Genomic DNA, 18,244 nt, shown 5'->3' with positions numbered 1-18,244 from the left:
AGTGGGCTAAGTTAGTTAAGGTCAGAAGGCATAGTTCTTGAATGTACAGAAGAAAATACTAAGAATGTGTTTCTGAAGTTTGGAATCTAAGAGTCTATTTAAGTACGTAAATGGATGCCCTTTATTTCAAAAGTACCAAAGGCTTTGCAGCTCTTTTTTTTTTCTTTCTTTCTTTCTTTCTTTCTCCTCTGAAGGGCTTTATTTGAGTTTGTAACCATGCTCTTGCTTAGATCTAATTACTGTAAACATTAGTAATTAAGACCATGTAACACACTGTTATTTTTCTAAATAATAACTTGTTCTGTTTTTAAGCAGTTCACAGATTTTAGACCGGAATTGGAAGAGACTCTGTGATTTAGAGGTTTTGGAAGACCTTGTTGATTTAATTAAAAAAGTTGTTGTAAGTACTATATTCTAACTTTGTGTAAGTTTTCAAGTATAATAGGTTAATTAAGTCTGTACCTTATGCAGCTTGGGATTATATCTTAAATTAGACATTTCCTTTTGCTAGAGTGAATAAATTGTCTGATAGTTGAGTTGCAGCTTTCTAGAAAGAAAGTGTGTCATAGGCTTTATTACAGTTGGGATAACGTGATGAATATTTGCAGAGTCAATAATACAGTTGGCTGGGGCCCTTGTAAATTGCTAAGAAAGAGAGTCCTAGCAGTGAGAAAAAAGGCACCATTCCCAGATGAACAAGTTAAATACTTTTTTTTCCCCTCAGTTATTTTTCCCTCATTCAACAAATGATATTTAAAATTTGCTATTGTTGCTGACTTAAAACAGAAACATAACAGTGCAGAGGAGAGAATGATACCAGAAATGTTCTCAGCAGCTGAAGGGAAGAGATTTTTTTTTTTTTTTTTTAAATTTAAATATGACACGTTTTTAAAAAAATGTTTGTTGAAATTCTGTGCTCAACCCCAAGCTACACTTTTCCAGGCCACCTTAATGTTATATGACTTTCTATGATTAGGTATTCATGTACTATATTGATCTTGTGGATTCATACTTCCTTATGCTCTTTTTGCTGCTTCCTCCTTCAGGCTATCCGAGTGCTCTGTTTTCACCTCCTTGTACTTCAGGATGTCCCTGCGGTTTTTCCATTTTGTCTCATGTGATGGGTTCTTTGTGCTGTTTCCTCCTCTGGTAGTCTCCTATTCAGTCTTTATATGAGAGGGTCTGTGCATATTCCCATCTCCCTGTTTACCTCTGCTTCCCTCTTCTTACTTCCTCAGCCTCTATCTCCTTCTCCATGTAAAAGATTGTATATCCAATAGTAAAAATTATTTGGAGGAGCAGAAGATCTCAGGAGAGGAAGTACTGTTGTTTTGGATGGTTTTCATTGGATGTATCAGCTGGTTCTTTGGTATGTAGATAACTGCAGAAGTGGTTAAAGTGGCTGACTTTCCTAACCAGATGTCACAGCATCCATGCGTTCTCTATTTCCACGTCAACATTTATTTATTTTTCAACAAAAATGGTAGGGGATTTGCTACTGAATGCAAGAATATTTCCTGAAACTTTGAAATGGACCAGAGCAACTGTCCAAATGATACTGCATTCAAGCAGAACAGAAACTGTTATTGAGTTGAACCTGAGCAGATAGAAACTAAAGTTATCAGATCTTAATAACTTGGTTTTTATTTGTTTTCTATCCCTCTTCCAGAACGTTCCACCTTTTATCGGTGGCATACTGAGAATTGGCAGCAGAATAGAAAATGTAAGTTTCTTGAATTGTTTTTAATAGGAATGCTTCTTTATATGTGAATACAAACAAAATATTTGTATATATATCCAAAACTTTGAAATGCTTGCATAAATAAATTGAATCTTTAGTTTTTTGAATATGTAGTATATAGGACTGGAGTTGCCAGTTGTTGCAACTCAGCCACAAAACAAAATCTGTGTGTGACAGGAACTGTGAAATTAAATATCGTCTGTGTAAGAAGACCAAAATGAGTGAGAACTTTGTGGGTAGTTCACATGCTGAAAATAAATGGTTTCCGTTGGAGGTTGCTACTGCAGTGTGGTTGAGTGGGTTTAGGTTGTGCAGCTGGAGCCCAGGTCAGCCCTCCAGTATCTGCTTTGCTGCTTGCTGGTGGCTTTCCTTGTTGGTTGCTTGCAGATTTGACATTTCTTATTCAAGGCTTATTCCTTTGAGATGTCTCGGTGCTCTTTCTGCCTTCAGTCTTGAAGATTTCTAGATTCCCTCCCACAAGTACACAGTCCTATCTATGTGGTGTGTTTTGCTTTGTCCTGTCTTTCTGTGCTGGTGTTGGTGTGTTTACGCTGAAAGCCTAGGTATGGGCAAAAGGCAAACATGCTTTATATGTAAAGACAAGAAGTTATTGTTAGTAAGTATAGTTGAAGTCTTCCAGAAGGAATTATTGCAGAAGACTAAAGAAAATGAGGAAACAAATACTACTAAACAGAAAAACTCTCATAATAATAGTGCAGTTAAAATTGTAATACATGCACTTCCTAGTATCTGGCCCTTTTCCAGGTGTTGTGCTTATCCTTGTACTGCTCCTTGGGATCCTAAAGCAAATGGCTTCTGTCTGGTGTTTGCCTGTGTGGGGTGGCGGGTATAGTCATCGCAAGCTGGAGTTCTTTGCTGCAAGGACTGCTGTTGATGTTTTCTTCTTCCTCATCCTAGGATCTACTTAGGTTCATTTTCAAACCAAATTAGTCATAACCACCTGGTTAGAAGAAAAATTGCTGTTACAGTTAAAACCAAGTTAAAACAGAGCTCTAAGCAGGTCAGGACAACCTCAGAGTAAGCCTGACAAGTCACAGTCCTGTGGCCTTGCAAACTGTACAAAGCCTGTGGCCTATTACTAGCAATGGCAGTGCTGTATGATGGGGCTACAGGGCTACGAGCAGGGCTAAGCTTGATGACTGAAATGATGCAGAAGTTGTTCTCGTTGGAGACAGGTTGGAAATCTTTTATGAGATTCTCAAATAGTGAGATTCAATGTCTCAATAGAGATTCAATCTGAAGGACTGTGAATGGCAGAGTAAGAGTGTGGTTTGGAAACCTACTGATGTATCTTCATTACCAAATTCAGTGTACAGTAGAACTATACTCATTACATTTTTCAACTTGTAAACTTTGGACTGTGAATGCTCTTAGTTTCCCTGTGTTTGTCACTTTTTTTCCCCACTTCCTAGTTTCTGCTGCCTGCTGTAGGTTAACTGCAAAAGCTAAAATAAAAACATTGAAATTAAAAGACAATATCATAGCTGATAGTAGCAATAGGAGAAGCAGAATAGGTACAACTCTATGTTACTGCTGGATTACCCAGTTCCTGTATTTTTAGTGATATTTGTCTTAGTTATGTGGGTTTTTACATTATTTTTCAAAATCTGTAGGCTCAGATAATGGAGTATCCCAGGCAACGGACATTCTTCACTCAATCCCTCTTCTTCAAATAAAGCTCTGTAGCTCAAACAATTAAATTTAGTTTGAATAGAAGGGAAGTCATGATTTATGGAATTAAGTCTTAGCCCTGTCTGCATGTCTAACAGCCTGGAGAATGTTGCTTTTTTTAATCAGGCTTGTCACTTCACACTGAAGCAATTTTGTGTGCAGTCATCAAAAAGAAGTTTCTAAATCAAATCCTGTAATTTGAATGGCTCCCCTGTCTCCAGTTGAAAGAATGACTGTTTTCATTTTGTGAATATGCTGCAGTATGCTGTGCTTGAGTTATCCAGATATTTATATTTGTGAGCTGTTGTCTGTTTCAAACGCTAACAAATCAGGAACAAGTGCATAGTGTAAGTGCTACAGTAGTGTTGTTAGTTATATTTACATGGAATGCTTCCACTATATTGCTAGTGAGGTGTTGGTTTGTGTCATGTTCGTTGTTTTTGTTTTAAGACTTTGCTTTGTATAGAATTAGTTACCATTTTTTTCTTTATTTTCCTTTTCTTCAATTGAAATAGGGTGTCTTTGATGTTGGGGATGCGCTTGATTGGGTCAGATACACAGGTGATGTCAGTATTCTGCAGAGGCTAGAGAAACTTGGTGATTTTGGTTGGATCTATCTTGAAATTTTCTTTGCTGAATGTAAGTATGAACACTTTTGAAGAAACAATGGTGAGGAAGGTCCCTTGTGTTGTAATTATGAAATAGTTAATGTTTGCATGTATTTCATTACTCTGAGAGTGAGTGGACAAATAGTGGTGGTGATGTGGTTTTTTCTTGTTTTTTACTTATTTGAACCAGTCAGTTCTTCCTTGAATCTCTGTATGTGGATCATATTTACAGTGCATGTGCTCTTTCTGAACAAGAGTTCAGAACGTTTTTTGAGTTTGGTGTCCATTATGGGTGTATGTGCGCCCTGTATTCCTTTAACTTAGGGTTAAGTTGAAAGTTGCCCGAAATATTATTTGGTCTTTCTCTTAAACATTTGGCAGAGGATTTTGTCAAACTACTAATTGAGATGTTAGTCATATTTCAAAAAGTAGCTTACGTAGCTCATGGAAGTTTCCATAAGATATTAACACTAACAGCAGAACTTCTGCTGAAATTACAAAAAGCTCCCAGGCCTGCCGTATTTGACATGTGTTAAATGGCTGTATTCTGGTCTTACTGTTTGCATATACACATGCTAACTGAGCTGTTGCAGTAAGTAACAGGGTGGTAGAAATTGACTTGCATGTAAGGAGAAGAATCTTTTTATAGTTAAATACTGAAGTACAAATTCTTTAAAATACAAATCTTTACAAATCTTTAAAATGCAAGTTCTTTAAAATACAGTCGAGTTTCACTTGATTGCTTGAAATGAGGCAAATACTTAAACGTTTTGCGGTCTGCAGCCAGTTATTTTGGGCTTACCCAATAATAAGTAATTTCTTTTCTTTTGAACATTTCTGTTGCTTAATTTATTTCTGTTATTTAGCTGGTATGTCAAGTTTTGCTTCTAGTCAGAAAACAGAGCATGATTCTTAGCAGCAGAAGATAAACCCTACTTCTTGTCTTTGGTAACTTTTTCACCCACTGTATTTTTCTGAATTTTGTCTCCAGGCAAACATTACATTACTAAAGTTGCCTTGGAAGATTGTAATTTAGTTGAAGAATTTAAAGCTGTGACCTGTGAAAGCTGTAGGAAGGTGAGAGAAGATATCAGAATGTGTTTGTGCTTTTCTTTTTTTGTTGTTATTTTTTGCGGGTTTTTAATGATCAAAGATTACAAAAATGACCAAATGATTGAAGGTAAAGGTTTCAAAAGCTTGAGTGAGTAATTGTCCTGACATTGTCACCTTGAGAGATCCTGGCCTAATAAACAGAACATTAGTTGTTTACATTGCCAGTGTAAATTGTAGAGTGTTCCCTTCCTCACCCCCCAAAAAGCTCAAGGAAATGCAGTTAATGGTGGTAGAATATTGTTCAACTTGATCCTTTTAACACAGAAGTAAGATGCTCTCAAATTCTTTACCGTGTGTTCCTTTAGTGTAGATGTTTGGGTTTTTTTTTCTACGGGAGTCTGGTTAATTCCTTTGTCTTGCTTGCTACAATTCTGTAGTTCAGGAGCTGCGCTGAAAGGTGCTGAGTAGGGAACTGGTTGAGCTGTGCTGTACTTTGCTGTTTGACACATGCTCGCTTTTGATGACGACTATATTATGGAACCCAGGAGAGCTGCTGAGTTAGTCCTGCTTTTTAATTATTGTTCATTGTATTCTTGTCTGCATAACATTTTCATTTGTACACTTTTAAGCTTATTTCTTGCAATGAATTAAAAGTATTAAATTACAACTAGTAGTGCATACATAACATTCTGTTTTTACAAGCATGAAAAGTTAGCTGCCTCTTGTCAAATGTTTTCTTTACTTCTCATTGCAAATGAGTTCAATTATAGTGGTTGCTGAATTGTTTTTTCTTGATTTCACAGAACAGTGAATCTATGAAACAGAAAGGAAATGAGGAATTTTCCCAAGGGAACTTTGATCGTGCTATAATGTCATATACTAAAGCCATAGAGTTTTGGTAAGAACTAAACTGGTTGACTAGATTGTGTTATATAATATGTATTCAGCTTATTCAGATTTATCCTGATTTTGTATAGTTTTGCATAAGTCACTCTACTTAGAGGCCAAATGATGCCTAATTTTAAAAAAAGGCTGTGTAACACATTTTTTGTTCTATTTTATTTCTTGTTACTAGTGGTTGTTTGCGCTTTTACTGCCCCAAAAGTCCTGTTAGGCTTTAAAGCTGATCGAAAATGACTAACAGTAAGTATAGTAAACCTGAAAGGAAATAAGTTTTTGGTGTGAACAGCCACTTTTGGTATCATCTCTCCTAAATACTCTTCCAGCAGAACAGTGTGACCAACTGTTGCAAATATTTATCATCTCAGCTACGATGCAGAACAAGTGAACAAGTATTTATTTTTAAGTATCTGCTCATGGCAATTCTGTATGCAACAAACTTAATTTCCTTTTGTAAGTCTTGTTTAATTTCTTCCCTAAAGTCATTTGCTGAAAAGCTTTGGAGGCTTTCCTGGGCTCTATAAAGGGGCAGGGAGACAGAGATTAAACAAGAATTTATGTCATATGCATATAGAGCATTTGCCCCCTTCCTGTAGTCTGCACGGAATGTCAGCTAGTTACAGAACACTGGTTTGGTGTAATCACTACTTGTGTTGTGGTCGTGGAAATGCTGCTTTTACAAGTTCTGGGGTCTATGAAATATGGTGAAATTCATGAAGTCCCACCTTTCATAAAAATTTGATTGTGCAAACTGTTTTATTTTTTAATTTTGAAGTCTGTAGCTTTATAATTGTGCAGTTGAAAGGATTAGCATTTTGCTGATGTCTTGCTTCAGATTTTATGTCACATAGTAGGATACATTTCAGTCCCCAAAAGAAGCTGATTTCAGCCTCCTTGAAAAGTTGGGTAGGCTGACTTTGGTCAAGTGACTGTGTCTGAGATGATGGAGCAGGCTAAGAAGGCTTTGCTCAGGGTAGCTGATGAGGGGGAGGGAGGAGCAGAATTTGGTGAAAGAGCAAAGGAAATCCCATGGCTTGGCAAGAGCAAAGGAAGTCTCGTGGTTCCCAGGGGCTGTAGAGCTGAGCTGTTACTACAGCTATTTGTTAGAAATTGTTCTTTGCCCTTAAGACCCTGCTGGAAGGTGAAGGATAGCTCAGTGATGTCTAGCAGCTAGGGAATCCTTCATCTGCTCTGTACGCTATCTTCTCTTTCTCATTCTCCCAGTGTAAGCTGAGTTTCATCTTCATCATCACACTCCTTCCCTAACTAGCTGCATCCTCCCTTGGCTTCCAACATCTATCCGATGTTGGTGGATTACATTTATTGGTTCCCCCCTCTCATTCTCCATTAGGTATGTTGGGGGGTGATGCTTTAGCTCTTTAGAACTGCTGCTTAGTCTGCCCAGTCAGGCAGTCAAGCTAACTTTTCTGTGCTTCACACCGTGCTTTTTTTTTTTTTTTTTTTTTTTTTTTTTTTTTTTTTTTTTTTTTTTTTGAATCAAGGCTGAGATTGTAGTGAACATGCTTGCCACATACTAGCCACACCTTTGGACTGTTTGAGGTGTGCTTTGATATGTTTGTCAGAGCTTAGTGAGTTGGGGAAGGAGTTTAAATCTCTCTCTCTCCCTCTCTCCCCCCATGCTGAGAGTGATTTAAATTGATTGAAAGTTGCATTAGTAGGGCCAAATCTTACAAATTATTACATAATTAAGACAAATATTCTCATGACTTAACTTGTAAATCAATGGGACTATTCAAGGAAGCTTGTACATAATTGTTGGTGCTAGAGTGCTTGCAGACAATTATTGTGAAAACTTACTTTTTTTTTCTCCTTAAGATTTTCTAAAGTAATATATGTTACTAACTCTTCATAATTTTTTTTTTTAAGTCCTGCAAACCATCTTCTGTATGGAAACCGAGCTCTTTGTTTAATTCTCACAAGGCAGTACAAGTAAGTAACCCCTTGTTTATAATCTGAAATGTTGTGGTGATCTGCAGTTAAAAATTGGCAATATACTTAGGAAAATAGTATTTTTAAAACTCAAGTATATAGTAATTGTGATGTTACTACCTCAGAAAACTGATATTAAGAAAATGAATAATATTAGCTGTATCTGCTAGCAGTATGTAATACCATTTAAAATTTGTGTGTATGTGGGTTATACAACAGGAAAAAAAAAATCTCAGTACGAATGAGTATTGTGATTTTTATTAAACCTCTTGAAGAGATCAGTGTGGGTATGGGCATTATTTTCCTTAAGCCATTTGTTAAGCTAAAAATCTTGTTTATAAGCAAAGTGAATGTATACCTTTTATGTAAAGCCAACCCAAGAATTTATTGTTAGTATAATTGAAGTCTTAAGGGTCGAATTGTTATTAGTCCAGATCTAATTGTTGAAATAAAAAGAAATAATAACAATGCAATTAAAATTGGTATCCACATGATTCTTAGTTTCTGCCCATTTTCCTGGTGTTACACTGACACCTCCACTGCTCCTCTGGGTGGGTACTGAAGTTGGCAGTTCTGTTGCTGTAGCAGTGGGGTTAGAGAGCTGTCAGCATGCAGAGTCCTTCTCCATGAGGAATGTGATGTTCATGCTGATGGTTTTTTCTTCCTCACTCTGGGATCCACTTGGGGTCGCTTTTGTGTTTGCTAACGTGCTATTACACCTTTGCCCTGTCTTTGTTGGTCTGCAGCACCCTGTTACATCTGAGTTTACTATACATGGTATTTTTATGGATATTACTTTGTTACTCTTAAAGACATGTTTGTCCAGATTTGGCATGTCTTTAACTGACTATTGGTGAATTGTTTATAGCCATGGGGTTGCCAGTGCCAAGCCTGTGCCCCGTCTCTTGTCATCTTCTGCCTGTACTCCGTTGTTCCATCCTGTGTCTCCACTTCTCAAGGCCTCTGCTGTCACATCAGGCTTGTATTTCTTTACAGGACATCATCATTTTGGAGTCAAATACCTCATTCTGTATAAACAGTAGTAACAAGCAGTTATTCCGTCTAAATCTATGGTTGTACCACACAAAGATAAACAAAAGTAGAACAAATTAGCCATAGACACCCGGTCAATTAGAGAAATTGATGTCACAGTTAAACCAAGTAAAAGAAAACTACAGGCAGGTGGAACTGCAGTTCAGGATGAGCAAGACTGAGAAGCCCCAGTCCTGAGGTTTTGCAAACTCGGTAGTGAGCTTATGGCCTGCTATTGGCAGTGGCAATACTGTATTATGGGACTACACAGTTACATAGTGTTCTTCAGATCATCTGCTGGAGCGTTCGTGGCTTTACCCAAGGCATGTGTATTCCTCCCATTTTCAGACCCTCGTGAGCGTGGTCAGGTTCCCTCCCAGGCTTTGATACAGGACAGGACCTTTCAGCGCAGCTTGGCCTCGTGTCGTGATGTTTTGACAGTGTCGGGGCAACTGTCCTAGCACTGCGCCAGGCTGTTGAACGGTAGCACTGGAGGAAGGACTGGGTGGCTGAAAACAAAGCCTAACAGCACATACTAGAGAACAAGACAAGTGCTTCAGTTTTTTTGAATCTTTTCAACTGCTTTTGTGATCCCGTAGTATCTAGAGGTTCTGTACCCCACTATTTGTCTTTTACTCAAGCATTTTTTCCTTGTGTTTTCTTCCTTTGCAATATGAATATAGTGCAATTTCTCCCGTTTTAATCACTAGTTCTGTTGTTTTTTTTAATTACTGATTTTTTTAAATGTATTGCCACATTTCTAAATTCTGCCATTACTACCTGGGGTTTCTGTAATTTGGGGGGGGGGGGGAAGGGAGGGGCGGGCCGGTGGCGGGGTTTGTTCTAACTTGCTTTCATTTCACTGAATTAATTCTTCCTGAAATCTCTGAAGAATTTTGTTGTGTAAAACATACTCCTTGTTTTGAAGTTATTGTCTCTTTCAGGCTTCTCTTTAGTATCCAGCTTTCGTTACCATGGAGCATCTTGTTCTCCTGCTTCAGATCCCTCTGTACAAGCTTTCCTGCCATAATGGTTACAAAAAACAGTGGTAGTGACTATGCAATTTATGAACACTTTCATGTGAAACAAGGTTTTTTTGTTTTTTTTTTTTCCATATTCCTTCCCTTTGTGGAGGTAAAATAGTTAACACCTCATAGGCCTTTGCAGGTGTCTCAAGTTAGGTCTTGCTGCAGACATTTTCTAAAGGCCTCACTGAGTCAGCATGACCCAGCTATCAAAGGAGTGAGGTTATTTGTAAGCATCCTCATCTGAAGTAATCTGTATGTGACTGCTCTTTGTTGTAATTTACTACATGCTGCTTATCTGACACATAGCTGTAGTTCAGTGAAGAACGAGTGGTATACCCCAAAGGTATATAAACTCTAACTGCCCGCTTTGGGCAGCATTGGTATCAGCAGAGGCCGTTGCTGCTGCTCTGTGTTCTCTCCTGTAGCTGTAAGGATAGTCTGCTTCTCTTCTGACCTGACCAAAATTGTAATTCTGGTTATTCCACGACACCTTGTATATAAAAAAGTCAGTCGGGCATGTTCTTCAGGCTTCAGTTGTTGGGAGTTTTGGAGGTTACTGTCTTTCAGTGCTCAGCAGTTAATGCTTGTGCCCTCAAATCTCTAGCTGTGATTATGTAATGACTCTCTAATATGATTTCTGTCAAAATATTTAGGTTTGGTAGTCGGGCTTTTTTATTAAGGCTTTGCTTTTTAAAGGAAAATTTTGTTAGAACCTAGTTAAGGGGTAGGTACACATGCAGAAATGCTGGAAGACCTAGTGGACAGGGCGAGGGAATAAATATCTGATGGGTGAAATAGTTGAGACTGTAACATTTTAACCCAAGTGAATTTCAGCTAAGAAGTGTTATCTGACCATGCCTTTACACAGGTGAATGAACTGTTCTTTTATTCACTTTGTATTTTTATAGTGCCTTGTACATCTGGTCTGTAGATTTTTCTGAAGTATAAATAATAAATACCTCTTCTTTTTCCCCTCCCGTCTCTAAGGAGAGCCCTTGCTGATGGAAAAAGAGCCACTATTTTGAAGCCTAATTGGCCAAAGGTTAGTTTCATATACATTTCAAAATTGTCTTTTGTTGGTGCTGTAAACCAATATAAGAACCCAGACTTCTAATTACAGGTTTGACCCAGGTAGATGTGACATGTTCTCAACTGCGTTTAGCACTAATGACAGTAGAATGAACACAGTACCTTGTGGACTAAGAATTCTGCTTCAGTCAGCCAAGTACATAGTTTGGTTGTATTTTTATATTAAAAATGTTATTTTGACATGCTTGTAAGTGTTGTTACATGGTGTTCTGCATGTGTAATGACAGAAGATGACATTTATTACATTGTTGCGTGTAGCTATGTTATCACAATGCTTTAAAAAGAATATACGTAGTCCTTACAATAAAAAAATCCTGATTAATGATCAACATGTATTTCTCAGTATTCTTGGCCTAAAGAAGAGTAAATAAGGCATAGTTACAAAGTTGCAAAGTAGTAGTTGAGATTAGGGGAAAACGCAAATTTGCTCATTTCCAAAGCCAGAGGCTAGATGCTACTCCCAGTGAATTATCTTTCTGTTTCAGTGTGCTGAGTAGTTGAAAACTTTGATTATTCATCATTTGACCTGAAACAGGTGGAGTAGATAACTTTTGAATATGTAAAATTTTACTTTGTATTGTCTATTGCAGTTGTTTTGGATATAAATTGTTTTCTTATTTGCGTGAATGAACGCTTGAAATTCAAATTTATGTCCATGTAGGGTCACTACCACTTCTGTAAGGCGCTGTCATTGCTGGGGGAACACGAACTGGCTTTGGAAGCTAATGAGAGAGCTCAGGAACTATGCAAGAATATTCTTGATGGACTTAAGGATCTTATTCAACAAAATGACAAGTTAAAGAAGACGTTAGAAGAGATCAATGGTAACCTTTTCTGATTTCAAGATCTACCTTGAACATAGCAAAATTCCTTCATTGTTAACTTTCCTTTGAAATTAATTCTTTTTTTTTCTTCCCCCCCTTCCTATATAATTTTCTATAGATATTAAACAACATAAACAGAAACCAAAGAAGTCCCTTCTTGAGACAAAGTAAGCAACTGTCAAGTTTGCTTCTTTTTTTTTAATTAGCAATGCTTAGTATAAGATTTAAGTAATACATAACAAAATTTAAGCAATATCTATGCTATCTATCAGTAAATAAAAATGGAAGGAATAAACTTATCAGAACTGCAACCAAAGTGCAGCCTAGGAGTAAAGAGGACTTTTAGGAACTAAATAAAGCTATCTTGAGATGTGTTCCACTTCCAAGCAGTTTCCTTCAGCATTAAGTTTTACCGGTGTTGGAAATAACAGGAAACAGTTACATTTTCATGTTTTTTGTCCTGCCAACTTGAAGTACTTCGCTGTTGAGGAAATTTGGTGCCTGAAAATGTCAGTGCAATCACACCCACTTTCTTGTGTTAACTTTGCTATATAAAGTTCACTAGGAAATTAAGCTGATTTGAGGAACTGAATGCTAGCAAAAGCATTTTGGCAATGGTAAAAATGAATGTGTATCCTTATTTGTAGGAACTTGGTTTTGCCACATCTATTCTGTGCTTTTGCCTTGCCCAGAGAGAGTAAGAGAGATTCCATATTCGCAGGTTCAGCTAAGTTACAATATATGCTCTAACTTTTGTATTAAACATTTTTCTGAAAGATCTTTTTGATTTTTATTGGTCTACTTGTAGTGATGTGCTATCTGTCATTCAAAAACAGTACAGTAAGTAAACTACTAAACAGCTTTTTGTAAACCTGAAAATTCTGGAGGAACTTAAATTTGTTTCCTTTCTATATTGCACAAATAAAATGTGGCCTTGGGCAAGATTGATTTTTAAATTTTTTTTAATTACCTTTACTATTTATTTTTAAAAAAAATAAATGTGCAGTAATTCAGTTCCTGTCCCTTTTATAGAAAATGGTGCTTTTTTTTTGGTTATATTTTTGCATAGCCTTGAACTGTGCAATTTGAAGGTATAAAAAATGGCTGTTTGATCAAATCCTTTAAATATGCTTACGCCATTACACTTCTATGAATGGTAGACTTCTTGTATTCGTCTTTGTTTTTTTCATGATACATGTATGGTATGTGTCTTAAATATGGGGAAAAGACATCAACATTGGAAGAACTAGGGTTCTCTCTTTTTACATATCAGAGACTGCAGTTCTTCAGAATCTCATTTAATAATCTCTCAAGAACAAAAAGAAAGAGAAAAAGACAGAAAGAGAACACAGTCTGATCCTGAAGATCATCATTGTCATCAAAAACATGATACCAGGGTAAGTTACGCTACAGCTGGCATTACAAGACTTAACAGTGTGTTGCTTTTCATCATCCTGGAACGTGTTTTTTAATGGTGTAGCTGAAATTTTGCAGCCACTGTGTTTTAATAATTGTGTACTTTCTCAGCCAAGTGTACTTTTCCTGTAATATTTAACTACCAAATCTATATTCAGAACTTTGGATTTGAAAGGAGGTGGGAGGTGGTTGCTTGAATGAGAAGGTGCAGGCTGTACATTATGAGGAGCAGAGGGGTCTCTTCGGGCTTATTGAAAGTGAGACTGAAGTCGTGTCTGATTTAATCGACTGTTCAGTCCTGCCTGTCAGTGTGCATTCAGATGTGGGCTTCCCTTTGGCTTTAGGAGAGGAATCGGTTAACACGTACTGGTGTAACAGAGTTCAGTGGAAGATGCTTTAGCCAAAGTTAATTCATATACAGGGCTTTTGCTATACTGGAGCATTGTTTTGCACTGATTTTGTGACGTTAAGGTATTTGCGTGGTTATAGACCATTATTTTCAAGCTCTGTAAACAGATCTCTTTCGTATGGGAAAAACGCTGGTTAAATAGTATGCTTAACTGCATTGTATTTAAAACTAGGGTTTTGTGGTTCTCAAATACCTGTTTGGATTGTGTGTTTGAAACAAGTGTAGTATAGTGCTAAAATGCAAGATGGACTTATGTTATTTTAGTAGCCCTTTGTAATTCTTTAGATTCATTCTTTCAATTTAAAAGACTATTTACAAGCACAAATATTCTACTAGATTATTTTTGTTAACTTTTTTAGTGAGGAAGGCTTAAAAGAGAAAGTGAAGCTGTCGTGGGGGAGGTTTAGGCTGCTTAAAGGACCACTGCCAAAGGTAGCAGCAACAGTGGTTTTATTGAAGAAAGATGTTGTAAAAGTAAGGTTTAGCAAAGTCCGACGGCAAGGTTCAATCTATTACTCTACTGCACAGAGGATATAATAATGATTCAAAGTTGCCAATACAAGATCTTAATGCCCTGTGATACGAGGTTATGTGTTATATCGATCATTTACCAAAGATCTGCAGTTGGTAAGGGGTCTCTCAGCCTCGAGGAGTAACCTTGAGAGGTGTCCCAGCTCAAGGGGAGATCACCGCCATGCTGCCAGCTACTTAGGAGCGAGAGCTCAAAAAAAGTTCACTCAGGCTGTCATATTTATATGGAATATGACAAAGGAATAAAGCGGTTGGCTTGTAGTCAAATTACATGTGATGGAAAAGGTAAGCATGAGACTCCTTGTACCCACAACTTCCTTTGTTCCTTGACCAAATGAGTTTTGGAAGAACCACCTGCTATTTATGTGTTAATCGCATGATTGGTGTTCCTGTTTCCAAGCTCACATACATCAAAGCTCACCATGTCACCCCGTCCCTCTGCATTTTCAAAGAACAGGTTGGAACTAGGGAAGTTCATGGCCTGGTCGCAGCCTAGGCCTTTACTTCCTTTGGAGCCTGAACCAAACTGCCACTAGTTTGGTCAAGGAGTCGAGTGCATTCACCACAGAAGCTTAATAGAGTAAACTTTGTTCTCTGTTCATGGTTGATTTTTGTTCCTGAAAAATAATTAAACTAAGGATACACATTAGTGAAGGATGACCAAAGAAATCCACTAACGAGAGCCTCTAATTCTGCCTTTTAGAAGGTTATTTTACTGTTGCAAGTGCAATGGCGTACTATGTTGTCGTGGTTTAACCCTGGTGGGCGGCTCAGCCCTACGCAGCTGCTTTGCTCACTCCCCTTAGCAGGATGGGGGAGAAAATCCTAAGGGTAAAAGTAAGAAAACTTGTGGGTTGAGATAAAGACAGTTTAACAGGCAAAGCAAAAGCTGCACACACAAGCAAAGCAAACTAAGGAATTAAATCACTGCTTCTAGGCAGATGTTTAGCCGTTTCCAGGAAAGCAGAGCTTCATCATGCATAACAGTTACTTGGGAATACAGATGCCATAACTCAGAACTTCCCCCCTTTCTGCTTTTTCCCCAGGCTTTTATTGCTGTGCACAACGTCATATGGTATGGATATCCCTTTGGTCAGTTGGGGTCAGCTGTCCTGGCTGTATCCCCTCCCAACTTCTTGTGCACCCCCAGCCTACTCGCAGGCAGGGCAGCGTGTGAAACAGAAAAGGCCTTGACACTGTGCAAGCGCTGCTCAGCAACAGCTAAAACATCCCTGGGTTATCAACACTGTTCTAATCACAAATCCAAAACACAGCACCATGTGAGCTATTATGAGGAAAATTAACTTTATCCCAGCCAAACCCAGTACATATGGTTTTTATTCCTTAAAAAACAAACACACCCCCCCAAAAAAAGTGGAAAGTTGAGGGATTTTGTTGGTGCTTACCTTGTTTTGGGTGGGTTTCACTACTGGATGTCAGTGGAATTTCCCAGCTGTTGCTGTCTTAGTGCCTATCTCATGGCCAGTATCATGGGGAGCCTATAAACCATTCCTGTGCATAAATTTTCCTGAATGGTTTGCTTTGCTAGACGCATGCAGACTGTGACAGTTCTGCTGTAACAGCATGGAATTAGAAATTTAATAATAAACCTCCACTTTGCCTACAGACAGTTCTTCTCTTTTACACTCATTACTAATTTAAAGAAACATTTGTACCTCTTTCTGATTGTCTTTACCATCATTATTGTAAAATAATTAAGAAATTGTTTGTTATAATTTAGCCTACAAAGTGTGTTATAAATAAGCTATATAATATAGAAAACAAGATCATAGATAATGTGACTCTACTAGCAAGGTCAAAACAACTTAGCACACACGTGAAAAAAACCTTTCCGGTTTCAGAGGGGGGCGGGGCAGCAAAAAAGATGACTCGTTAGTGGGGAAAATGAAACCAGTGTAGAAGGGCAAAGGAAAGGAAATGAAAGTTAGAACTTGTTGAAAAAGAAAGCAACCTATAGAATGCACAAGAAGTGCTTAAACGTTTTTGACTGTCTTATGAAAACTTTCATCTGCTTTTGTGGTATGAAGATCTTCATAATGTAGGTCATCTTCCTTTAGGATGAATATTACTGCAAAAAAGGCTAGTATTTGTCAGACTAGTAGATAATATAAATTGATATGAATTTGGGGAGAAAAAAGTATAAGTGTGCAAATGCACTTTGATTAATGAAATGATTTTTCTTTAGCTCTTGATTGAGGGCATAATATACCGTATTATCATTGTGATTTCTTTGTTTAAATGTTAGTGGTTTAGGTTTTTTCTTTGTTTAAATGTAATGAGTGATATCTATTTGTTTTTTGTTATCTGTGTAAAACCAAACTAACGTATTTGTCATTAGGTGACTGACATCCAAAGAACAGAAGGCAAAGGTTGGTCTCTGGAGTTTCCACCAAGTGAGTTTGGTTTTGCTATTTATCAATTCTGAGTCAGTTCTTCCCTTGCTGTTGCCGTTACTAATAAGCAAAAGTGTATCTAGTGTTATTTTCACAACAGTAAGCTATCGTTTCACTGCTGTTCCTGTTAGCATGCAGTTATTTAGCTACTTTTCTCTTGTATTTCTGTCTTATTTCCTTCATGCTTTTGTAGTTTGAATCTACTTTACATGGGTGAATTCAGAATTGAAACTGTAACTAAAAAGTAGAATGCTGAGTCGCAGGCTAGAAATGCTTTCTGTCCTTCTGAGACAGGTCCTTCTGAATCTAAAAGGATCTAAATTTAAGAGAAGCATGTGGCTAGTTTCAATATTCATAATTAATTTGTGATTACTAAAAGCTCCATATAGATCCTTAAGAAAATAATCCTGCAGTTAGAGAGGAAGGAGGCCAAAAAATACTTGTCAGTGGATTTTTAGCTACAAACTTTAAGAGGTATAAGTTGGTGTGATTTATTGTTCATGTTTGGTTTTTTTAAATGAATAAAAAAATCCCAAACAATTCTTTTATAGAGACAACTCCCAGCCCCCAAAACTCCCACAGTGCCAGAGTTACTTTTCTGTGGTGAAAGTGAAGTGCAAGCAGTTCTGATCTTCAAAGTGAAATCTTTTCGTGAATTTTGCTTGGGTTTTTTATCACCTGCTAAACCTGCTGTAACCAAGAAAGCATAAGATATTTTCCTGAGATTTAGAAATTTTTCGTATTTATAATGTTGGTGTGGAATACTGGATTTGGACCAGCTACATGCTCATGCTGTATTCTAAAGTTGTGACCTCCAAGGCAGTGGGACCTTCTAGTCCTGACAATGCAACAGTGTGAAGTCCTTGGTGCCCAGCTGTACCATTTTTGGACTTCGCATACTTAGCTGAATAGGTGCCAAAGCGCAGAGCACTTCAAAATTTGATTTTAGGAAACCAGTGAAGATATATTACAAAATGTTATTTTAAAATGAGCAGTAGGAGAAGTGATCTTGGTCTTGTGGACTTCAGACATATGCAAACATCTTGAAGAACTAAGGATTTGTTGGGAGATGGAAAATGTGGGAAAGGTTGCAAAAGAAGAATTAAGACTAATTTGTTGAAAAGATGTTATGTGGTAGGATAATAAAAAAAGGAAAGAAGAAACTATAAAGTGTTGAAAGAACTTAATGCAGAAAGCATAAATCAGGGAAGGGTTTTAGAAAGGGGAGGTCAAGCTCTGGAAGACAAATAAGTTTTGAGGACCTATATGTAGATGGTGTGAAGGAGCAAAATACGAGATACATGGAGGCCATAGGAAACTTTGAATGAGTTTGAAGCAAGTGACAACTAAGTGAATACAGATGTTTTTCCTGAGCGAGCAGGTGTGGTCTGAATAGTAACAGAGTCTGATGACACGTTATAAAACAAAGCTTTATTGAGACAGTAGAAAAGATCAGCAACAACATGCCCATACAGCAACCCACCCAATCATTGATAGCAAACACAGGATTATAAGTGATGCCCTGGCTCCAGTGGACTGCCAGGGACACTTAGTGTC

General features: G+C 37.5%; 1 protein-coding gene across 2 annotated transcripts in view; it reads left to right on the top strand.

Moving 5' to 3' along the window:
* Positions 1 to 18,244, top strand: part of TTC3 (tetratricopeptide repeat domain 3) — a 65,774-nt gene that overhangs the window by 5,115 nt on the left and 42,415 nt on the right. The window contains exons 4-14 of one of the 2 annotated variants that reach the window (XM_050915187.1): positions 313 to 400; positions 1,670 to 1,723; positions 3,949 to 4,072; positions 5,033 to 5,118; positions 5,898 to 5,992; positions 7,882 to 7,944; positions 10,992 to 11,046; positions 11,755 to 11,917; positions 12,036 to 12,084; positions 13,191 to 13,314; positions 16,633 to 16,687. In XM_050915187.1, coding sequence (XP_050771144.1) covers positions 313 to 400; positions 1,670 to 1,723; positions 3,949 to 4,072; positions 5,033 to 5,118; positions 5,898 to 5,992; positions 7,882 to 7,944; positions 10,992 to 11,046; positions 11,755 to 11,917; positions 12,036 to 12,084; positions 13,191 to 13,314; positions 16,633 to 16,687 — 956 coding nt within the window. Of the gene's footprint in view, positions 1 to 312; positions 401 to 1,669; positions 1,724 to 3,948; positions 4,073 to 5,032; positions 5,119 to 5,897; positions 5,993 to 7,881; positions 7,945 to 10,991; positions 11,047 to 11,754; positions 11,918 to 12,035; positions 12,085 to 13,190; positions 13,315 to 16,632; positions 16,688 to 18,244 lie in introns of those variants that run through there. The other variant, XM_050915188.1, reaches the window with a different exon arrangement.

The sequence above is a fragment of the Gymnogyps californianus genome, chromosome 1 (assembly GCF_018139145.2).
Source record: "Gymnogyps californianus isolate 813 chromosome 1, ASM1813914v2, whole genome shotgun sequence".
NCBI lineage: Eukaryota > Metazoa > Chordata > Aves > Accipitriformes > Cathartidae > Gymnogyps > Gymnogyps californianus.
This window is presented reverse-complemented; position numbering and strand designations above follow the sequence as displayed.